The following is a 24,513-nucleotide window of genomic DNA, read 5'->3' on the forward strand; positions in this document are numbered from 1 at the left end:
GGAGATCTCACAGCCCCAGTACCTCAGGGGGATGAAGAGCTCTGTGTTGCTCTTATTACACATTGCTTATTGCTCTTTCACTCCTAGGAGCACCATATTGGCGGCTGATGGGGATCCTCTGTCAGGGGAGGAGGTGGAACTGGCCAGGAGGTGGAGGAGCTCAGCTGGGAACCTGGAAGTAGCTGGTCTCCCAGGTTGGGGTGCTGGGGGGCAGAGGGGTGATCCTGGGGGAGGAGGCCCAGCTCAGTGGCAGGAAGGAGAGGTCCAGAGGCATGTGCCAGCAGAGGTCAGGGTCGGAGCCCCTGCAAGTGAGTACAAGGACAATCCCAGTCCCTGGGGAGGGAGGAGTGAACCTTGACCTGGAAACAGAGCCCCCGGAAGTGGTCATCGGCAGCAAGGGCCCCTCCCAGTTCTAGTCCTGAGGTCCAGTGGGCTTGGTCACAGGCACAAAGCCTGCTCCTGGGCCAGCTGGTGAGGCTGAGGCAGAGGGGCCCAGAGGTGGGGTGGGCTGAATGTGTGTGGCAGGTCGGGGGGCTTGGCCTTGCTGCCCTGCAGCAGGGTGGAGACGCACAGGAAAGTTTCCAGTCCAGGGAAGGTGCTTTATTGTTGTTCTGTGGCTCAGAGCCTCCTTGTCACCAGGACCTACAGCCCCTGGGCACCTGGAGCCCCTAGCATTGTCACTGTCACCTTCCAAGGATGAGCAGATGAGGCCAGGCAGTTGCAGGGGGCATTGCCTTGGTGCACAGGGGCCAGGCTGCTCCCAGGAACCTGGGCACCCAGCTCCTTAGGGAGGAGGGGAGCTCTAGGTTTCCTTGGGATTGGTGACTTTGCCCAAAAAGATGATGCTCTGAGTGTCTTTGCAGAATATGGAAATCAGAAAGGGCCTGTGGAAACTGACAGTTAATGCGCGCCAGGATGAAGTCAACATTCTGATAGCTGTGACAGCAGCTCCTTCCGTGCCCTCCTCGCCCACGTCAAGCACGGCCTTGTGGACCACCTGTGGGGACACCGGAACATTACCCACTGGAGTTGGGGGAGGCAGGGTGTGAGCAGGGGCCTGAGAGCCTCTGGGGACCCACATGCATCCACCTGCTCCTGGTCTGTCACTGCGCTGTCAACCTGTTCAATCTGTCTGTCTTCCCATCCAACTATCAGCTGATTTGCCATTGTGATGCATGGATGTGGAAAGTGAAGCTGAGAGTCCTGGGCCCAGGATCAGAGACGCAAAGAGCAGGGGCTCCTGGATCTGGATCCCTCTCTGTCTGAGTCCACAGACTCTGCTGTCCCCCAAGTACCCCCTAGTGTAGGGGGAGGGGCCAGATCGAGGCATTTTTCTTGCAGGGAACTTTCCACAGTCCTCCCATGTCAAAGTTGCAGATGCGCAGCACTGCTTTCTGCGCCACTGTGGCCCAGCTGACGTGTCCCTGAGCCCTCAGCTACCTTGCCTAGGCTTGGCTTCCCAGCCCTGGACCATGAGGCCCCATGGCCCCTGTGTCTCCTTTACCAGGTCCTCTGGCAGATGGGGTACAGGGGAGACTGCAGGGCTGTCCAGCCACCCCCATTCATTCTAACTTCTCTGCTTCTAGGATGGCAGTACCAGGACCCCTGGTGTCCTTCTCTCCTGCTCTTAGTATATATTCATCACGATGGCCCTGCCCTGAGCCATTGTTAGTACCTCTTACCTGCTCTGCCGGTTTCTTCATGCTGGATAAGAACTATCACCATATTTTATAGATGAAAAAACTGAGGGCCACAGGGCTTTAACTATTTGCCTCTATAGGGGTGAAAAGTAGAGCTTGGCATGGGGTCCACTGATTCCACTCCAGGGGAATTCTTTCCCAATGATGGGCTCCTGGTCACATTATATTTCAGGGAAGGTGGGGACAACTACCAATATGATTGTAACCCAGTCCTGAGGAGGGTGATTGATTTATTGAAAATTCAATGAACTTGCAAATTCAGAGTTAGCCAAACATCTGCCTGTCTGCCCCCATTCAAGCTTCTATAAGAAGGATGAGTTGTCCAAAGTTTAGACTTACCTGGGAAACTGCCAGCTTGCGGTCATTTGTGATTCCTGAGAAGTCCGCATCATTGGTGAAGATTTTCTTCATACCCAGCTGGGAAAGCATCTCTTTCAGCTCATAGTCACTGGAGATGGAAAACCTTGGCAGGCTGAGTTGGTCTATATGTCTAGGAAATGAGAAAGATAAACTTGAACTCACGCTGTACAGTGTCTGCCTTTCTTCCACCTCACAGTTTGATCTTTTGTGGTTTCATCTCCAACCACCTCCTTAACACTGGAAAGATGCACTTCTTTCCTCAGTGTCTAGACCCCTCAGGCTAAATCTCCTTAATTCCTAATTATGTATCCCTGACTGCAGGAGTCTAATGTCCCAGGCGGTGCCCTAGGGCTGGGGATGTGGTGTTGCCCACAAAGGTCCCCACCTCTCCCCTGCAAGGCTGCAGGGCAAGGAAAATACCCTCCTCCAACAGGGATTTCACAATTGCTAAGAGATTGTGCCAGGGAGGCTGCTCCACAGGCACCAGGAAGGCTTCTTGCAGGAGGTGGCATGGAGCCTGAGTCCCAGGGGAGGGGATGGAGCTGACTGGGTGAAGAGGAGCCTAGGAGGAGGTGAATGCACTGGCAGGAATGTGGGAAGCAAGAGGGGCTGCTCCACAGCGCAAGGGCAGCCTGAGTGTGGGTGGCAGGGAAGGAAGGAGCTGAAAGGGGCTCGGAGGGGACGTGGGGGGGCTGGGGGCTGCAGTCAAGGGACTTGGGGACCTGAATCATCCAATTCAGAGTCTCCATCTTACTTTCCCAGTCGAGGACAGGACTGCTTCAGCTTCTGAGCCGAGACACCAGCAGGTTCTTGGAGTAAGAGATGCTGTCTCCCACCTCGAGGCCTCCCTCCCTCTCTGTCTGTATTCCCTAAAGACTCTTGTCAGGGTATCTGGTCTTAGATGCCAAATATGAGGAGGCTGAGACTCCCCTTAAACTGTGAGGTGCCCCCGCACAGCTGTCCACAGCCCCTCCCTACCCACCCCCTGCAGACCCTGGGCCCAGCACTGCCTCTCCCTCTCTTTTCCCCCTGAGATCGGCCTCCTGAATCCCACATCCTGGCTGGTGTGACTATCCTCAGTTTACCCAGAACTCGACTCCTCCCCACACTTCCCGGTCCTCCTGGTCCAGCCCCCAGTGACTTCCCTGGGTGACCCCACTGGGCTCCTGGCTGGCCTCCGTGCCTCCGTGCATGTCCTCTGCTGTCCAATCTCCACTAGGCACCCTGGGTGATCCTTTTAAAGCATGACTCAGATCTTTCACTCTTTGACCCAAAACCTTGTGATGAGTTTCCATTTCTCTTATACAGCGGGGAGTCAAGGGGTCTGCAAGGCTCCAAGTGATCTTAGTCCTCCCTGAGAATCCCGACCTCTCCCAGCTTCCGCTCTCACTCCCTCTGCTCTCCTGCTCTGGCCTCACTAATCCTCAACCACACTAGGCTTGCTCCTGCCTCAGAGGCTTTGCACTGGCTGTTCCCTTGGTCAGCAATGCTTTTCCCCAAGACATCCACATGACTTAGTCCCTCACCTCAAACATCACTTAAGGGCTATCCTAATTATAATCACAAACTACCTCTTGGTCCAATTTTCTTTCTCTTTTTCCTTTATTTTCCCTCAACTCACCATTTCTCATCTCTGAGTACAAAATTACTTACTTATTTATTTCTTATCTGTCTCCCCTAATCACAAATCAAGTGCTGTGAAGGTGGGGAATTTAGTGTTTTATTTGCTGACTCAAGATCTAAATTATTCCCTTAGACATAGCATGATTTTCATTAATTAATTCAACCAGTGCTAAGTGGATGAATGAATAAATGAGTGACTATGATGGAAAGACTATGATGGTCCTCAGAGCCTGTCTCACCTGAGCCCTCATCTGATCCCGATTCTATCTCTTCCTCTCCACCGTCGGAAGGTGGAGCCAAAGAAAGAACTGCATGAGCACTGGGTGTTGTGTTGAGGATCCTCCTGATTCAATACATGTTGATGTGAGAGGAACCCCCAGCCCCCTTGCCCTCCCCCCCCGAAGTCATCATCCTATGGAAGGAAAAATTTTGGCTCAAAGTCCCTAAGGTAGAAAAAGGCAAAGTCATCTCAGTACAGGTTCTCCCACCACTGTCCCACCCCCAGACATTCCTGAGGCCCTGATGCTGGGGGTCAGGAGTCCGGGAAGAGGGGGAAGGACCGAGAAGGCAGGTGAACGCACAGCTCCAGGTCTTGGAGAGTTACCTGGGCTGCAGGGAGTTTCGCCACCTCTTCAGCGTCTCCGGGTTCAGCTTGGCTTCCAGGTCCTGCATTTTGCCCTCGTCGGGGAGGATGAAGAGGGCGCTGTCATTGCTGGTGTACATGAGTTCCACCAGCGTGCAGCCCAGCTCCTCGTCCCGGAAGTAAGGGGTTTCCAGGCCAAGGGTCATCATGGGCACCTTCACCTTCTTGTTCTCGCTCACCTGGAACTCTGAATCGTAAGTATGGCGAGGATCAAATGGAGTCTTCCACTGGGCTGGAGGAGAAGGAATAGATGAGGACTCTGTGAGGACAAGGGCTGTGTGTCCTCTCCCTCTTCTGCCCTGGTCCCTCAGTGGGGAAGACCCTCCCTGCACCAGCTGTGCCCCTGAACCACGTGCCTCTAGGGGTGGCCCTGCCAGGTGTGCACGTACACCTGGGAAGATGGGTAAGCCCTTGGGGATGGGGGTGAACCCCACAGGTCAGGATTGGGAAGAGGGGCATGAAATAAACCTGGTTAGTTGTGCTCCACAGGAAACCAACAGGAATGTGGAAGGCAAAAGAGAGATGGAGGTGAGTCTGTGTCTGGGGAGAAATGGGACCTCCTGGTCCTTCAAGGGGACATGTTAGTGACCAGGGGTTAGTCATGGGCTTTTCAGGGAGGACACACATCCCCACGGCCTTATGAGTCCGGCTAGAGCAGGAGCCACACAGGGACCCGGAGGGCAGAGCTGGGTCAACAGAGGAGAGGACTCGGGTCTCCACCCAGAAGGATGAATCCTCTCTGAGGCCGGGACTTCTAGAGGAGTTTAGGGCTCTGGGGCTTCATGGAATGTGCATCTACCCCCACCTCCTGCTTTGTTTCCATCCCTGCCTGTGTCCTCAAGATTAAAGGCAGGGGTAGATGGCTTGTGAGGAGAAAGTCCTAAGGTGGAATAGGAAAGGGAAGCACAGAAAACTCAAAAAAAAAAAACATAGCAGGACAGGCCTGGATTTGTTTTTTAAGAATAATCAGTTCTCAGCTTTTACTTACAGACAACTACGGTGGACCAAGAGGACTACTCTGGACTCTGCCAGGAGTCCCCAGCTTTGGACTAACTTGTCTCCAAGAGCTGGTGTCTCTTACACAGCTGACCACTTCCTGACTTGACAATCCATCTCTGGCTCCCTATTTGCCCTTCTTGCTCCCTGTGCAAAATCCATCTGCCTCTACTCCGCCCCTTGTGAATATCCAGGCTGAGGTTTGCCATGCTGACCTCCTGTCACCAGGACCGGGCATCAGACCAGCCCGAAGCTGGGAGAGGATCCTGTCTAGGAGGCTCCCCTCTGCAGAGGCTGCCTGGCCTGTTCCACCCTAAGCTGATAGAAGAGCACAAACGAAGACCCTGGGGCTGCACAGGCTCCTCAGAGTCTGTCTCACCGTGAAGACCACTGGCCTCACCGGGAGCCTCCAGAGACCAAGTCCCCCGGGAGGTCAGAACCACCCCATGGTGGGCACAGCCGAGGGCTTCCTGAGGGCTCCAACCCACCTCATCAGGAAGGACACACCCAAGAGTGATGGGAATGGGAAGGTCCTTCCTTTAGCAGCCGGGTAAGATTAAGCCAAAACAAAACTCTCCCTCTGCCTCAGACAAAGGGCTAGCAGCTCCCCTGCACTAAAGTCCTGTAATGACTATTGGAGTTTGGAAAATCCCAAGACAGTCAAAGCCAATGGTTGGGGCAGGGCCTTAGTGTCCAAGCCCCTTAAGCTGAGGGCAGCCTCTTCTATAGTGTTTTGCCTAATGACAGTTGGCTGAGCCAGGAAATAGCCCTGAAGCCTCAGAAAATAAGTATCTGTTCCTCTGAACCTCAAACTAGGCACCCACCTTTAAAGAAAATATAATTCAACAAGACTAAATCTGAGAGCTGGTCAAAATCGTTGAAGAGCTTCTCAATTTTTCCATGAGTTTTATTTTTCACGTATGCATTGATAAGCTCTACAGCAGCTTTGGAATCCTTGAAGTTGATGGATAAAACCTCAGAGGCGTAAAAAGCCTCAGCATCTTTCCTGAACTTGTCCAGCAGCTTCAGCTCCTCTGGCATGAATATGGCATTGCCCACACTCAGCTGCAGCTGGTTGCTGGGCCGATTGAAGGTCTGCAGGAGGTGCTGGAAGCCCTGGTGGATTTCTGCCTCTGGGGTCTCTGTGAGGTTGAACTTGAGACCTTCAAGGATCTCCGCCACAGTGGGGCCACGAGCCCCCAGGGACAGGAAGGCCAAGGCTATGGAGATGCTCAGAGGAGAGAAGATGACATTCTTATCTGGGTTCTTCAAAGCCAACTGCTTGTAGAGGCTGAAGGCGAAGTCAGTGTTGCTGGAGGCTAATGAGTGGTCATCCACAGGCGCCCCTTTGTGCAGTTCTCCTGGGGTCACATTCTCTGGGAGGCAGTGGACACTGGAGCAGAGCCCAGCCACCAGGAGCCCGAGAGCCAGGAGGGAAGACATTCTCTCTGCCCTCATGTCTGAAAACAAAGCTCTTTTAAGTCTCTGGGTGTCAGATGACATTGCAACCCCCACCCACTGTCCCCTGTGGTCTCTGTTCTCTCAGCCCTGCTGCTCTGTGACCTCCCAGGGGTAGGCACCCTCCTAGGCTCCCTCTCACACTTTGATCGAGTGCTGAGATCATTAGCAATTTCCCCAGTGGAGAGACTGGGCACAGAGAGGGGAAGGGGCTTTTCCAAGGTCACACAGCAAGCAGTGGAGTAGTGAAGGTGAGGAGCCTGGGGTGCCTGGATCCAGGGTGGGGAAGCTGGTGATGGGTGTGAGGTGCTATCCAGTGAGAACCCATCTCCCTCTTCCTGGGAGCTGACACCGTCAGAGGGGACTAGGCTATATCCCCTCTCTGTCCCCCCAGGGAGGAGCCCTGCACTGATCAGAGGACACAGCGCCTCTCCCCGCCTCTGAGGACAAGGGTGTGACCTCAGGGAGGCTCTCCCGTCGAAGTGCCTGGTCACAGTGAGGCTTCAGGAGAGAGGCCACCACAGGCAGTGGGAGCTGTGCTGGCACCTGGCTGCCCTGAGGAGGGCTGGTGTAAAGAACAAGGAGGGTAGAGCGTTCTTCTCAGCCCCTGCCAGGTGGACACGTGGAGGGTATTTCCATCAGGAACCTGGAAAGGCCTCCTAGTGGGAGAAGCAGGGTGAGCTCAGAGTCTCAGAGACCGCGTCGAGGATTTCGTTTGGACCACTTGTGAGTGCTGCGTGGTGACGAGCAGTGACTGAACCTCTCTGATCCTCAATTCCCACCTCTGTCCAACATGTGGAATGGCTCAGGTGACATACAGGGTGAAGGTGCTGGGCTCCTAAGAGGAGTTCCAGACATGTCACCCCCTCCACTAGCGACACTTTCTAGGACTCTACAAGCCAGACTGTGATCCCTGGGGACAGAGGACTGAGCTACTGCCCAGGAAACCTCCAGGAGAGACTGAGATCAAGCTGGCGACCTCAGCAAAGAGGTCTGTTTGCCTGCAGCCTCTGCCCCCTCATCTCAAGGTTCAGAGGAGAGAGCACTGCTGGGATGGTGAGGAGGGAAGGGGGGAGACCAAGGAGGGGAGGATACTGAGCTGAGTCTCAGCCAGAGCCCAGGGGAAAGGCCTTCGGACAAGCCTGAGGACAGAGGTGATCAACTGCCCCAACTATTTAGTTTGCCCAGGGCTGGTGCAATGGTTTCTTTCAAAAAGTTAAATATTTTCTTCCAAAATTATCCTGAAGGAATGGTGCTTTTTTATTTGGCCAAGTTAAGGCTCTATTTCTAAGCAGATTCACCTCCCTTCTGCTTGGCCGGGGTCCCTGGAGGGAGAGTGGAGCCCAGGAAACCTCCCTGGACATCCCGCAGCCTCTGCACAGAGGGATCCACTGCACTAATTCCATCCCCAGGGCTCTGTGAGAGTAATGCCCTGTGCCAAGCAAGGAGACATTCCTCAGGCCCTCGAAGGAGGTCTGATCTGACAGTGGATGCACAGCTGGATGGAGCACAGCTGGCTCGAATCACAATCCCAAAGAGTCAGAAGCACGTCCCTGGTGGCATGTCCCTCCCTTTGCAGGATGAACACTGAGACCCAGAGAGAGGACTGGTCTTCAGAGGACTCAGAACCCTCCCAGCATCGGACACACATCCTCCCGCCTCCCTCCTGCCTCAGGTTCTACCGACCCCTGACCGAGGCCAGAACCACCCTGGGAAAGGGGTCCCTTGGCTCCCAGTGTGGGAGCATCACGGGTTACCTGCCTGGGAGAGCGGGATGTGGGCAGTGGATCCAGAGCCACCGTCTGCCCAGATGCTGGACTTTCCCCGGTACTGCTGCCTATTTATCCCGCAAAGACCTCCTCCCGGGCTTGTGAAATGTAGGTGGGGACAGCACAGTGTTCTGTCCTCTGACTGGAAATGGGCACATGATCATTCCTGGTAACAGGTTTCATTAGATCTTCTCAAACAATCTAGTTACCAAAATAGCTTTTTCCTCTAGAAAATAACCACAAAATTAGCCCACAAAAAAAGCCTATCCTGTGTTAGAGTTTTCTTCGCTTTATAAAATACTCATTGAGGAACATGTGACAACTCAGAAAACATCAAATGGGCCATTGAAAACTTCTCCAAATTATTGTTCTTTTTAAAGTTATTGACTCTTATTAGTGTTTTATTCCTGTTTCTGATATCCTCATTGAGGATCATGTAGAAACCCTGAAAATGTAAAGAGGAGCTTGGAAAATATCCCCTAGAACTCTATCTCCCAGGGAAATTCCAAGTTAGCATCATGCTGTGTCTTTATTGGTCAATTTTCTTTGAAGTGTATATGTGTGCACGTGTCTTTACGTGGTAGGAATCTCCAAACACAAACTCACACATGTTTTTCTTTGTTTTGTTTTTTATTTGGCTGTGCTAGGTCTTAGTTGAGGCAGGTGGGATCCTTAGTTTTGGCATGTGGGATCTAGTTCCCTGACCAGGGATCAAACCCAGGCCCTCTGCATTGGGGGCGCTGAGTCTTAGCTCCCAGACCATCAGGGAAGGCCCTCACACGTGGTTGTTAATATGCAATAAGCTATTTGTTTGCGGCTTGATTTGCAAGTTGAAGCACTCCTTTCCAATTCCCACAGGGCTGCTGTGAGCCTGAGGACCCCAGAGAATGTCAGGAGCTCAAGTGTCTGGGGCCAATGGTCTCGGCCTTGACCTTCACCCTTCTGCCCTTCACTATTGGTTCAACGTAAGAGCCAGTTGTCCTCCACCCCTGATATTGATGTCTTAGATGTCTCATTGAGCCAATCTCAGGTATTTTCTGGGCTCAGGGAATAAACCAACCCGTTCATCCTTCATAGTCTCCACCCTCAAGCCATGACAACCCCTGACAGATCCCTGGGGACCGCTGGGGGTTCCATCAAGCACAGTTTGCAAACCACTGGCTTCGTGATGAGATTACAGCTTTTACATGAAGTAATCTTCAATTCTGAAAGTACTGTTCACCAGCTGTTTGAACCCAGGCAATTTACTGGAAATCGATCAACCTTAAACTCTTCAACTCTAAAATGCAGATAACAACACTTCCTGACTGGAAAGAGGTGGGAGCGCATCTCTGTAAAGATTTAGTTAAATAATATTGAATGTGAGCTCTAATAGAACAACTTTTTTGTTGTTGTTTTGCATAGTGTGGCATCATTTTTTGTTCAGATGCTAAGTCGTGTCCATCTCTTTCTGACACCATGGACTGCAGCACGTCAGAACTCCCTGTCCTTCACTATCTCCCAGAGTTTGTTCAAATTCATGTCCATCAAGTTGGCGACGCCATCCAACCATCTCATCCTCTGTCATCCCCTTCTCCTCCTGCCCTCAGTCTTTCCCAGCATCAGGGTCTTTTCACTGAATCTGCTCTTCTCATCAGGTGAGAGGGACTGAAGGGATGAGCTTCAACATCAGTCCATCCAGTGAATATTCAGAGTTAATTTCCTTTAGGATCGACAGGTTTGATCTCCACGATGTCCAAGGGGCCTCTGCATCCTTACAGAATTTAAAAAATATTCAGTGACTGAAGGGCACCGAGATGATCAAGAAGAGTTTGGTCTCATCCTTCCTGAAATCATGATCTATGTCCTTTCAGTCTCCAAATATTTCCAGAATTGACTGTATATTTTTAAGTTAGAGAAAATCACAGAGAAAATAGACATGAAAACAAAGCTGCAGTCTATTTTTCTCTTATAAGTCCAGATGTAAATAGCGGGTTGACATGGTAATCCTACTTTGTGTGAGCAGAGGGTGTTTCTACTCCTCATGTTCTTTGCCAGGTCCCAGATGGCTCATTGCCACATCCACCTTCTATTTAATGGGAGAGCAAGGGATAGGGCTTCCCTCATATTTCAGTTGGTAAAGAATCTACCTGCAATGCAGAAGACCCCGGTTTGATTCCTGGCTTGAGAAGATCCTCTGGAGAAGGGATAGGCCAACCACTCCAGTATTCTTGGGTTTCCCTTGTGGCTCAGCTGGTAAAGAATCCACCTGCATTACAGGAGACCTGGATTCAATTTCCGGGTTAGGAATATCTGGAGAAGGGACAGGCGCCCCACTCCAGTATTCTTGCCTGGAGAATTCCATGGACTGGATAGTCCATGGGGTCACAAAAGTTGAACATGACTGAGAGATGTTCACTATCACTTTAGGGCTTCCCTTATAGCTCAGTTGGTTAAGAATCTGCCTGCTATGCAGGAGACTTGGGTTTGATTCCTAGATCAGGAAGATTCCCTGGAGAAGGAAATGGCAACCCACTCCAGTATTCTTGCCTGGAGAATCCCATGGACAGAGGAGCCTCGCGGGCTACAGTCCATGGGATCACAAGAGTTGGACACAACTTAGTGACTAAACCAAAGGACAAAAGGAAAGGCACCCTACTGTTTGAGAGAAATTATCTAAATATCACCTGCCTTATTTCCACTTCTGTTCCATTGGCCAGAGCTTGATCCTAGGGCTGTATCTAGCTGCAAGGAGGCTGTGCTGTGAGGTCAACACTCTACATTGGGTAACCCATGTCACAGCTGAAAATGGGAGTTTTATTTCTTAAGAGAAAATGAGAATGGACATGCATCATGACTTTTAATCTTGCCACCACGTTTTACCTGAGTGTTTCCTAGGCCTCTGGCCCCAGGGGAGCCATCATTTTTCTTAATGCTCTCACTAGGCTGTAAAGAAGTCTGTGACATGACCATCCTACATGAACAGTGGTTGTTGAATTCCAAAAATGCCCTGTACCAACTGGTCTGCTGGTCCCAAATAGTGGTACAGGATATTCTTGCAATTCAACAACCACCATGTCATGGTCTTGTTTATAGCGTGATGAGAGGATAATTTGTAATGATCCATAATCCATTGGCTCCTCATCTTTGAAGTGATCCCCTCCAGATAATCTCTCGATAGCCACTAAGACTACAGGACCCCTGGAGCCTGTTTATCTCCCGAGTCTTCAATCTTTTGTCAATATTCCATCCTCTAAGTCCAAGGGACCCCAAGCATATTTCTGAACCCCACAAAAGGAGTTAAAAAGGAAATTAGGGACCTACTGCTGTGTTAAGAGACAATCTTGCTTTCTTGTGGTATACCACTCCAATCTCTCCTTCCATCATATCAATTTTTTTTTCTGGTGTCAAATTTCTCTAACAATCTCTTATCAGGACTCTTGGCACTTAAGAGTTCACATGAATAACTCAGAATTAACTCCCCATCTTCCATTTCAATATCCTTCAGTTAATCAAAAGTATTGATCAGTAATCCTACCATCCTCTGATCTTCTTTTGAGCATAAAGGTGACATTCATGAGTTTTAAGGAATTTGAACATGGATATATTTTGGTGACCTATTTTTCACCTTATCGCAAAAAGAGGGAAATAAAAACTCTCAGATGTTTCATAAAGAGAGGAAGAGAGAAAGTGTGTAGGAAAAACAAAAGTATTTTTAATGGCCTCATCTTATTAGGCTGGGAAATAAACATTGGATTTAAGGCAGCAGGGAGAATAATATCCCATCCTGGTAGGAAAAAAATAAGTACATTTTGATTGGAAAACAGAGTTGGTACCTAATTTTCAAGGACATTTGAAACCTACACCTCATTTAGACCTTTAGGAAAAGGAAAATAAATATTAAGGGAAACAAACTTGAAAAATGGCACAAAAGAGATTAATACAATTTTAGTCACAGTAGGAAATGTAAGGAGAAGAAAAAGGAGTAAACAGAAAACCAGTTCATCGAAAATCTAAATTATGATATCAGGAACACTTGGTAGAATATATTTTGCAAAGAGAACTAAAACATTTCTCATCTCATGATGTGACCTTGGCAGTTCCTGGCTGTACCTTTATGAGCATCTCAACTGCTGAGGTGAAGGAAAAGTGACCCTTTGTGATTTCTGGTCTAACACATGGCGACTGCAGCCATGAAATTAAAAGAGCCTTGCTTCTTGGAAGGAAAGCTACGACAAACCCAGACAGTGTATTAAAAAGCAGAAACATCTCTTTGCTGACAAAAGTCAATATAGGCGAAACTATGTTTTTTTTTCCAATAGTCATATATGGATGTGAGTTGGACCGCAAAGAAGACTGAGGGCCAAAGAATTGATGCTTTTGAACTGTGGTGTTGGAGAAGACCCTTGAGAGTCCCTTGGACTGCAAGAAGATCCAAGCAGTCAATCCTAAAGGAAATCAACCCTGAATATTCATTGGAAGGACTGATGCTGAAGCTCCAATACTTTGGCCACCTGATGCGAAGAGTCAATTCTTTGGAAAAGGCTCTGATGCTGGGAAAGATTGAGGGTAGGAGGATAAGGGGGCGACAGAGGATGAAATGGTTGGATGGCACCACTGACTCAATGGACATGAATTAGAGCAAACTCTGGGAGATAGTGAAGGACAACAAGACCATCCCTAAGAAAAAGAAATGCAAAAAGGCAAAATGGTTGTCCAAGGAGGGCTTACAAATAGCTGAGAAAAGAAATGACGTGAAAGGCAAAGGAGAAAAGGAAAGATATACCCATTTGAACACAGTGTTCCAAAGAATGGCAAGGAGAGATAAGAAAGCCTTCCTCAGTGATCACTGCAAAAAAAAATAGAGGAAAACAACAGAATGGGAACGACTAGATTTCTCTTCAAGAAAATTAGAGATACCGAGGGAATATTTCATGCAGAGATGGGCTCAATAAAGAACAGAAATGGTATGGATCTAACAGAAGCAGACAATATTAAGAAGAGATGGCAACAATACACAGAAGAACTATACAAAAGATATCTTCATGACCCAGATAACCATGATGGTGTGATCACTCACCTAGAGCCAGACATCCTGGAATGTGAAGTCAAGTGGGCCTTAGGAAGCATCACTACAAAGAAAGCTAGTGGAGATGATGGAATTCCAGTTGAGCGATTTCAAATCCTGAAAGATGATGCTATAAAAGTGCTGCACTCAATATGCCAGCTAATCTGGAAAACTCAGCAGTGGCCACAGGACTGGAAAAGGTCAGTTTTCATTCCAATCCCAAAGAGAGGCAATGCCAAAGAATGTTCAAACTACCGCACAATTGCACTCATCTCACATGCTAGCAGAGTAATGCTCAAAATTCTCCAAGCCAGGCTTCAACAGTATGTGAACCGTGAACTTCCAGATGTTCAAGCTGGAATTAGAACAGGCACAGGAACCAGAGACCAAATTGCCAACATCCACTGGATCATCAAAAAAGCAACAGAGTTCCAGAAAAACATCTACTTCTGTTTTATTGACTATGCCAAAGCCTTCGTTTGGATCACAATAAACTGTGGAAAATTCTTCAATAGATGGGAATACCAGACCACCTTACCTGCCTCCTGAGAAATCTGTAAGCAGGTCAAGAAATAAGAGTTAGAACCAGACATGGAACAATAGACTGTTTCCAAATTGAGAAAGGAGTACATTAAGACTGTATGTTGTCACCCTGCTTATTTAACTTGTATGCAGAGTACATCATGAGAAATGCTGGGCTAGATGAAGCACAAGCTGGAAGCAAATTGCCGGGAGAAATATCAATAACCTCAGATATGCAGATGATACCACCCTTATGGCAGAAAGCGAAGAAGAACTAAAGAGCCTCTTGATGAAAGTAAAAGAATAGAGTCAAAAAGTTGGCTTAAAACTCAACATTCAAAAAACTAAGATCATGGCATCTGCTCCCATCACGTCATGGCAAATAGATGAGGAAACAATGGAAACAGTGACAGACTTTATTTTCTTGGGCTCCAAAATGACTGCAGATAGTGACTGCAGCCATGAAATTAAAAGACACTTGCTCCTTGGAAGAAAAGTTATGACCAACCTAGACAGCATATTAAAAAGCAGAGGCATGACCTTGCCAACAAAGGTCCGTCTAGTCAAAGCTATGGTTTTTCCAGTAGTCATGTATGGATGTGAGAGTTGGACTATAAAGAAAGCTGAGTGCCAAAGAATTGATGCTTTTGAACTGTGGTGTTGGAGAAGACTCTTGAGAGTCCCTTGGACTGCAAGGAGATCCAACCAGTTCATCCTAAAGGAAATCAGTCCTGAATATTCATTGAAAGGACTGATGTTGAAGCTGAAACTATAATACTTTGGCTACCTGATGGAAAGAACTGACTCATTTGAAAAGACCCTGATGCTGGGAATGATTGAAGGCAGGAGGAGAAAGGGACAACAGAGGATGAAATGGTTGGATGGCATCACCAACTCGATGGACATGAGTTTGAGTAAACTCGGGGAGTTGGTGATGGATAAGGAGGTCTGGTGTGCTGCAGTCCATGGGGTCTCAAAGAATTGAACATGTCTGAGCAACTGAACAACAACAAAATGACAAAGTATGTAAAATTTTCTTCAAACAACCCAAAAGAGGATAAGGTTTGGGAGGCAGGAAAAATTATATCGGCCCATGTTGATAATGACTGAAGCTGCTGATATGTATGTGAGATTCATTATGTCATCCTCTCTATTTTTATATATATCTGAAAATCTCCATAATAAAAATGTGAAGCAAAAAAATCCTTGAGGGAGAGATTGTGCTTTGTTTCTCAGTATCTAATGCATCCTCAGCATGAAGTGGGTGCACAATATTGAACAAATGAAGGAATGAAAGAGGGAAGGAATGAAACCATACATCTCATCACAGCCCCTGTTGTGCCTTCCCTTTAGTGAACATCAAGAGAAAAAACTGAAGATTCCTGAGAATCCAAGGAAAAGTGAGACTGTGGGTGCTTATGTCCAGGCAGTAGATGAGAATTCAGAATAAAGCTGGGAGAAAATGAAGTCTGGTGCAAACACATTAACCCATGTTCACCCTGACTCTGCGCTCAGTCTGGAGGCCACCTGTGTGCCATCCCTGCCATCAAGCCAGCTCAGAAAAGGCAAGGCTTTTGAGTTGCAAAAGGTTTGCAAACATGCTTTCTGTTGAGTACATATTACCTTTTCTGTTTGTGCTGCATTAAAGTTGAAAGTTCTATTGATTTGTATTTACCACGGAAAACCACTCCAGCCAAAACAAATAAACTGTTGTGACATCTGAAAGAGTCACAACTCAAGCTTCTTGGAGGTTAGATCAATGACCTGGGCTGCACTCCTGTGACAGGCACAGTGTCACAGCAAGAGGTGTCCCAGAGGAGAGAATGACCCAGGAGAGGCTGGAGCATGGCTCCAATGAGCTCAGCCTTCCCTGGCGTAATGAATGTCTATCACATCTCTGATTTCAGCTTCATGATATCAACTTGAAGGGGGTGGACAGGTTGGGGGTGTCAGGTTATATAGAAGTTTGCAAAAAAAGGCAGACATTCTGAACATCAAAAATATTTTTGCAGTTTTGTGAATTAAAGAAAACTAGATATCCTAAGTTCAGCAATCTAGCACTTTTCTATGTATGGGAAGAGGCAAGAGTCTGGGCTCACTTTCCCATACGTATCTCATCTATATGAGGCCAATATCCTGCGTTTTCACATCCTCAGCTCCCTTGTGACTCACCGCAGGGAGTGGCTGCATCTGCACCTGAGGGCTGTCACATCCTGCAGGCGTTCTTCTCCTCCCGGAGTGCCCTTAGGGCTCATATTGGAGAGCTGCAGTTGCTGATGACTGTGACATCCTTGCTAACTGATATGGCAGGAAACACTCCATTTCTCAGTGGCAACCTTGAGTTGCCAGGGGGCAAAGGAGGAAACTGAGACTCAGAGAGTCAGACTGCAAACACCTGAACTTCATCCCAGGACCACAACCCCAGCCACAGCACCTCGCATGCTCACAGCTTTCTCCTCTGTGCGTGGATTCCCACACACCCCTTCCCGAGGGTTGTTCTCCTCACTGATGGTGGTTCTGAGGGTGGGTGATGGGCCAAGGGAACCTCGAAACCTCGTCCGTATCATCCCAGGAGACTAGCCTGTCACTATCCCCCTGCAGGGACAAGCTTCTGTGCCAAGGGCCCTGCTGATGTGCTCTCTGCTCCCCAGCTCCTCTAAGATTCAGGCAAAGATTTCAGCTTCAGGTGAGTGTGGCACTGCAGGTGGGGCTGGAGTCCTGGCCCCCACTCAGCTTGGTAAGTTGGCCACAAGTTATCTCCTCACAAGAACACGTGTTCCCTTGTGCTCCAAGAGCTGCACATGTGGGCAACAAGCTATGTGCTGCCAGCTCATCCTACCTCCATGACCTTGACCATGCTCTTCTCTCTGACTATATCCCTCTCTGGTGTGCTCCTGATCCATCCCCCCATCTCAGCTCTGAGGCCACCTCCTCAAGGAAACCTTCCACAAACTCCCTTCCTGCTTGCTTTATGCAGGCTCTCCTGTCTCGGCCTCCTCTGACTGCCATTGCTCATGGAGCTGTAATCAGGGCTCCACATTTCCATCACAGCTGGAAGCTGGTGAGCTCTTTCCAGGCTGGATCCAGGCTGCCAGTCCCTCATGTCCTGATTGCCGAGTATTTGTTGAAGGAGTGAGTCAACAGGGGAATGGATAAGCATCTCTCCAGGCTCGGAGAGCTCTGTGGCTTGGGGGCCCTAGGCATGCTGACACACTGCTTAATGTGAATTCTGCCTGTCAGTCCCCACTGGCCCTGAGCTCCCCCAGGACGCAATTGCCTCTCATTCATTCTCCATTCCTAGCAGATAGCTCAAGTCCCCACACATGGTAGATTTTTGGTCTATGTTTGCTTAGTGAATGAACGAATGAACTTTATATAAGCAAAGAGTATCAGTTAAGTTCAATTGCTCAGTCCTGTCCAACTCTTTGCAACCCTATGGACTGCAACACACCAGGATGCCCTGTCCATCACCAACTCCCAAAGCTTGCTCAAACTCATGTCCATCGAGTCCGTGATGCCATTGAACCATCTCATCCTCTGGCATCCACTTCTCCTCCTGCCTTCAATCTTTCCCAGCATCAGGGTCTTTTCCTCGCATCAGGTGGCCAAAGTATTGGAGTTTCAACTTCAGTCCTTCCAGTGAATATTCAAGACGTATTTCCTTTAGGATGGATGGACTGGCTGGATCGCCTTTCTGTCTAAGGGACTCTAACGAGTCTTCTCCAATACCACAGTTCAAAAGCATCAATTCTTTGGCACTCAACTTTCTTTAGAGTCCAACTCTCACATTCATACTGGAGAAATCATACTGGAAAAACCATAGCTTTGACTAGACAGACCTTTGTCGGCAAAGTAATGTCTCTGCTTTTTAATATGTTATCCAGGTTTGTCATAGCTTTTCTTCCAAAGAGTAAGTGCTTTTTAATTTCATGGCTGTAGTCACCATCTGCAATGATTTTGGAGCCCAAGATAATAAAGTCTACCACTGATTCCATTGTTTCCCCATCTATTTGCCATGACGTGATGGGACAGGATGCCATGATCTTAGTTTTTCAAATGTTGAGTTTTAAGCCAACTTTTTCACTCTCCTCTTTCACTTTCATCAAGAGACTGTTCAGTTCTTCTTCACTTTCTGCCATAAGGGTGGTGTCATTTGCATATCTGAGGTTATTGCTATTTCTCCCGGCAATCTTGATTCCAGCTGTGCTTCATCCAGCCCGGCATTTCACATGGTATATTCTGCATATAAGTTAAGTAAGCAGAGTGACAATATACAGCCTTGACGTATTCCTTTCCCAATTTGGAACCAGTTTGTTGATCCATGTCCTGTTCTAATTGTTGCTTCTTGACCTGCATACAGATTTCTCAGGAGGCAGAAAAGAGAATAAAATCATAAAAATTTCAATCTGGCCACGATATTCAGCAAAACAGATTATCAGAAAAATGGGCATATAGAGACCAGTGTTATCTCTGCCCATAAATAACTGACAGGGAACAAACATTGACAGATAAGGCTTTCCTAGAGGCTGAGTTTTAGTTGTTTCTTCTTTCTAAAGACAAAAGGACTCAATTTTAGAAAAGTTAAGGATTGACCAAGGACACCTGGGAAATCAGAGGCACAGTGGAGAGGTGTGATCATGATCAATTCTGTCAATAATTAATCCAGTCCCAAAGGGGCCAGGCAGGACTGTGACAGGGGAGCCATGATGGTCAGGGATGGGGGAGGGGTCTCAAAGGAGCACGGAAGTACTTTTGCTCCAGGAGAAGGGCTGAGACCCTAGAATGGGGTTTTCCGAAGGATGCGCATAGACCGCTAGTTCTTTGAACAGATAGTGTTTGAATGTCCACTCCATGCAGAGCACTAGGAACTGAGCCGTGAAGGACACAGGCAGGCCTCTGCCCTCAAACAGCTTACCCTCTAGTCAGGAAGCCATATGGTCATATGGTGTCAGATGGGCAGAAGAAAACTAAAGCAGGGTACAGAGTGGTGAGGACAGGGGCGGTGAGGATAGAGGTGAGACCTCTCTGAGGAGGTGACCTTTGAGCAGAGAATGAGTGGAGTGACGGAGTGTGCCATGCAATGGGTTAGGGAAAGGCAGCTCTAGCAGCTACCAGCAAGTGCAAAGGTCCTGAGGCAGGAAGCCACTTACATTCTAGAACAGCAGGAAAGCCAGGGTGGTTCGAGTAGAGGGAGGAAGGGGAAGGATGGTCAGAGGAGAGGGCAGAAGATTGGCAAGAGCAGATCATGTAGGGCCTCGAGGTTGTGGTGAGGAGTATGAATTGTTTCTCAGAGATCTGGGGGCCATCAGGGGTCTCCAGCAGGAAATGAACAAATCTGATTTGTGACAGAGGCTGACACACCAGAGGGTGTCACCAGAGTGACAAAGCTTGGCTCCATGGACTGAAGGGTCAGCTCAGGCACTTACTGACAGAGATTCTGGTTCCCCCCGAGACCTACCGAGTTAAAATCACTAGGCAGGACATGGCCTCAGGTCCACTGGGGGAATAAAGCCTGCTGCCTCCTGGGGGCCTTCCCTGAGCCAGGTCCTGGGTAGCATCCCCAGTGCGTGATCACTGTGATTTCCTACAGCCCTGGGATGAGGGATTCTGATGTCACCCCACAGAGAGGACCAAGCAGCCCAGAGAGGTCAAGTGATGTGAGGAAGGTGGTGGGGCCCCCATGCAGCGGCAGAGCCTGTAGCTAAGCCCAGGTCTCCAGGACCCCGCTGCACAGGAGGCTCTTCCCGCACCTGCCCCCCTTGGCAGCTCCCTCCAAGTTCAAGACCAAGGATGAGAAACCGGTCTCAGATGGGCTAAGTCAATCACCCAAGGTCAGGCTCTGGGATAAGAGGATTTGAGGAGGGGTCAGCTGGGGGAGGGGCTCTGAAGGTGCCTGATGAGACTGATGCTCTGTATGTGAGCTTAGGAAGCAGCGGGGTGGAGAGGGGACTTGTGCGCCATCTGGAGAGGGCAGAAGGCCCCTCCCGGTCCAGGGGATGCAGCTGGAGGAGACTCAGCTGACTTGAGTCCTGTGATGCCTCTGGATTCCAGGGACTGGTGTGGAGGAAGCCAGATCCCCACCCTGGGATGGGGAAAGAGAGCTTACATGCACGGGGAGGAAAGGGCACTCCAGCAGGTGCACAAGGTACCTGGCCTTCTGTTCAGACTGGCTGTCTGATCACTCCGTGATCCTCTCATCTGGTCAGGAATCAGCCCCTGCCGGGCTCTGGGCTCAGTCCTGACTCCACCAGCTACCAGCTGCTCAGCCTCGAGCAGCTCCCTCACCTTCCTGAGACTCCCTTTTCTTCTCTATTAAATGGCTATTAAATGGCAGTGTGAAAATAGTGCTCACCACCAATGACTGGTAAAAATGAAAAGAGGTCAAGATCATGCAGCATTTGCATAGTGCCTGGCACAGGGCAGACATTCCAGGAATATCACTGATGACGATTACTGTTGTCTCCATTGTGGTTCTTTCCTGCTTCCGCTTCCAGACCAAGGACCCCAGAGCATGAAGGACCCTCAATGGTGGCCACTGGTCACTGTACTCAGTGCTGTGGCTCACTGTCTGGCCTTGGTTAACCAAGAACATTCTGATCATACCAACCTCAGCCCCCAGGACAGTCCTGGACAGCCACAAAATCTCCAAGAGCAACATAGGCTTTGCATTCAGCTTCTACAGACTGTTCACCGTGGATGCCTCTGGATAGAACATTCCCCTCTCCCCAGTAATCGTCTCTTTGGCTTTGGGCATGTTCTTTCTTGGGGTCCAGAACTCAGCAGCGCCTACCTCCTGGAGCGTCTGGTTCAACCTCAACATGGTGGTGAGCCCAGGATGCAGGAGGGCTTCCAAGATCTGTCGCTCGGTCTCCCTGAGCAGGAGCCCCAAGCTCCTTCTGATCATGGGCAGTAGATAGATCAGTGGCCCGGACCCGGGGGCCAGCCAGGAACCGCCAGAGGCCCCGAAACCATCCACGAGTGTGTAGAAAAGCCGACCCAGGGGAAGCTTGAGGCCTGGGTGGAAGAGCTCAGGGTGACATTACAGCAGTCCTGAGAATCACATGCTTCTCGGAGGTGAGACAGCATATATCCAGTGTGGAATCTCCATCTGGGATTCATGGCTTCAATCACTCCCCAGACCCACTCTGTTCAGCATCTGGGAAGCCTCCCTTGCTGACTTAGACAGAGGAGGCACTCAGTCACCCTCTGCCCTCTGAAGCCTGGATGCTTCTGCTTGAATACCTCCAGTGATGGAGAACTCATCATCTGTCCTGTTTTAATGCTCCTTGTTGAAAGTAAAAGTGTTAGTCACTCTGTATGCCTGACTCTTTGTGACACCATGGACTATAGCCCACCAAGCTCCTCTGTCAATGGAATTCTCCAGGCAAGAATACTGGAATGAGTTGCCATTCCCTTCTCCAGGGGGTCTTCCTGACCCAAGGATTGAATCCCGGTCTCCTGCATTACAGGCAGATTCTTTACCATCTGAGTTACTTGTTGAGTTTCTTTCAAAGAAGGGCTTCCTAGCTTTGCTGCCCATGACAACTTCCTGGGGAGTTTGTTTAACATGCAGGTTCCCTGCATTCACCCCAGAAGATTCTGATTTAGGGCAAAAGTAAGTGAGAGACTCTGCATTTCAGAACCTCTCCTTTCTTCCTCCAGCAAGTGATTCTTCTGCAAGAGGACAGTGATCTTCACTTGGAGGAACTCTGGAGGCAAGTACTGAATTAAGGAACATGAGTTCCCTTCCTCTGGCAGGTCCCAAAAGGCATGGGTTAATGCAAGAAGAATCCCAGCACAGGGAGGTCTTTCATTTTTTCCAAAAGAGCCAGTTAAGTTACATGCCTCCCTCCTAACCATGCTCCTAATTCAGCAAATGAATTCGGTCTTCCTCATATTTGTACAGTGCTCTCTGGGTCTGCAGGGGTATTCACGCCCATGATCTCCTTTGATCTGCTCACCTGGATGAAGCTGATGGGGCTAAGATTAATGGTCCCATTTTACAGAAGAAGAGACTGAGATCTTAAAAGAAGAAAAGTTATTATCCCGAGGCATCATGGCATTATTCATATACACATCTATGGATTGTTATCATGTGTTATATGTAAGTGTGTTATACACATGCACACATGCAATCTAAATATGAAGTCCTTATCATTATGCCAGGCATTTTGCATAATTAATTTTTGTTGAAATCTCTTTGCATCTCAGCAAGGTTGATAGTATCATGTCCACTTGAGAAACTGGAAAACTGAGGCACAAATGTTAGGTAATTGCCCCAGATCTCAAAGCCAGGCAGACTCTCACCTTCAGATCCACACCTACCTCAGAGCAGTTGGTACCACAGGATACATTTTTTCTCTAAAATTAACCAATTTCTGGAGAGGTTAAAGAGACTAGGAAGAGCAGTCCTATTTATTTATCATTATACTCTTATGCTAATGTAACAGTATTCACCTCCATTTTACAAGCAAGGAGACAGAAGCTCAGGGTGGTGAGGGGCTCAGTCCCCCAGGGTCACACGGATAATAAGGGACAGCCCTTATACTTTGGCCACCTGATGTGAAGAGCCGACTCATTGGAAAAGACCCTGATTCTGGAGAAGATTGAAGGCAAAAGGAGAAGGGCATGACAGAGGATGAGATGGTAGGATAGCCGCACTGACTCAATGGACATGAATTTGAGTAGACTCCGGGAGACAGTGTAGGGCAGGGGAGCCTGGCGTGCTGCAGTCCATGGGGTCGTAGAGTTGGATGCAACTTAGCGACTGAACAACAACAAATCACCACTATTAACTTTCCCTTAGGGTCGTGCCATGCTGCTGGTGCTGGTCACCCCACCTCCTGACTCTTTCCTGAGGTCATACAAACGGGCCCAAGGCTCCAGCATCTTTAGAGCACATAAGCCAACTCCAGCCTAGATCCTGCCAAGCTGAAGGCTAAACTCTAGAAAGGTGGTCTGCACCCCTCTAGCTCTACCTTTCTCCCCCTCCAGCCAGGGCAGCGCTCCTCTCACTAGGCTGGCCCTGCCCTTGCCCTGCTCCCTATGTCTTTAGATCACTGCATCCCATGGATCACTCATCCTTCCCTTACCCCTAAGGCCCCTCTTGTCCTCTGAGTATCTCTCCGGGGGTCCTGGAGTGACAGCTTTTCTCCAAGGCTCCCTCTCCTTGGTGCTCCACCCTTTCAGATTTCCTCCTCTTCACATCCAACGGTGCCCAGCTTAGGGGCCCCCCTCCCAACACCGCTCGCCTGCCCATCCTGGGGGCACGAATCCTCATGCTTCCCTCCAGCCTGAGTCTCTCCTGAACTCCTCCCTGAGCAGATCCCTTGGTTGCCTCCAGGGACCCACACACCTGGGGTTCAAACCCAGAGGTGTCCCCTCCCCCACAACCTGCTCCTCCTGCTGGGGGTTCATTCCTTGGGGGAGGCTTTGACATCACCCAGGAGCCAAACTGAATGTGGGTTATTTTTCCTCCTTCTACCCACATCCACCCATAGTCACATAATGCTCTCTTCACAGGCTTCCAATCTTCCTCATTCTCCCTCTCGAGCCTGGACCCTCTTTGGCCCCAGTTCCTGCCATAACCTGTTGAATACTGAGAAATGGAGTATTTCCTGCCATATCAGTTAACAAGGATGTCACAGTCATCAGCAATTCTGGATCTCGAAAAGAGAATTCCTGAGCCCTAAGGGCACTCAGGAAGAAGAATACCCGCTCCCTCTGGCAGCATTCAGACTGCAGGCACTCCCTGTGGTGAGCATTGAGGAACTTGGGATGTGAAAAACTCAGGACACTGGCCCCAGATAGTTGAGACGCGTGAGAAAGGAGTGATTGCAGTGAGCCCAGACTCCTGCATCTTCCCATATATAGAAAAGCTCTAGATTCCTTAACTTGGGATATCTGGTTTCCTTTAACTCACAAAAATACTTCTGATGTTCAGACTACCTGCCCTTTGTTGCAGACTTCTACATAACTTGACTCCTCTCCCTACCTTCTGGGAACAGTTTTCTCAGGGTTACTAGAGATGTTGTCTCTCAGGTTTGACGTCCTAAAAAGTTCCACCAAATAAAACATAACTCAACTTTTAGGTTGTGACTATTTTTTAAGTTGACAGTACCCAGCCTGTATCCCTGACCTGGATCATGAATCACTTCTCTACGTAGCAGTCAGAGTCATTTCTCTACCATGCACTTCTGTTCACATCAATGCTCTGTTTAAATTCCTTTAAAGCTGTCTAGGACTCTATGGAGCCTTTCCAGAATCCCTACTGATTGCCAGGCCACTTGAGGTCTAGCGGTTCCATTGGGGCCCCACCCTCTGTGTAAGCCCTTCAATTCCTACTCCAGATCTGCCCACATTTTTTGGTTTCTTGAAAATGTCACCCTCACTCTT

At 49.0% G+C, this 24,513-nt stretch overlaps 1 protein-coding gene across 1 annotated transcript; it reads right to left on the reverse strand.

Moving 5' to 3' along the window:
• Nucleotides 1-578: 578 nt before the first annotated feature.
• On the reverse strand, nt 579-8,587 carry LOC145529827 (serpin A3-7-like). The gene is made up of 5 exons (XM_081550586.1): nt 8,538-8,587; nt 6,147-6,782; nt 4,288-4,558; nt 2,040-2,190; nt 579-997 (listed from the first exon to the last, which is right to left on the reverse strand). The coding sequence occupies exons 2-5, from the start codon at nt 6,778-6,780 to the stop codon at nt 803-805; spliced, it is 1,251 nt and encodes a 416-aa protein (XP_081406712.1). The 5' UTR covers nt 6,781-6,782; nt 8,538-8,587; the 3' UTR covers nt 579-802.
• Between the last annotated feature and the right edge of the window lie 15,926 nt (nt 8,588-24,513).

The sequence above is a fragment of the Giraffa tippelskirchi genome, chromosome 12, assembly GCF_054371585.1.
Source record: "Giraffa tippelskirchi isolate mGirTip1 chromosome 12, T2T-mGirTip1v1.2.pri, whole genome shotgun sequence".
Lineage (NCBI taxonomy): Eukaryota > Metazoa > Chordata > Mammalia > Artiodactyla > Giraffidae > Giraffa > Giraffa tippelskirchi.

Coding starts and splice junctions, on each gene's coding strand:
- LOC145529827 (XM_081550586.1), bottom strand. CDS start 6,780: ATGAGGGCAGAGAGAATGTCTTCCCTCCTGGCTCTCGGGCTCCTGGTG. Junction 4,559..6,146: donor GAATTATATTTTCTTTAAAG/GTGGGTGCCTAG, acceptor CTTCTCCTCCAG/CCCAGTGGAAGACTCCATTT. Junction 2,191..4,287: donor CGAAACTCCCTGCAGCCCAG/GTAACTCTCCAA, acceptor CTCATTTCCTAG/ACATATAGACCAACTCAGCC.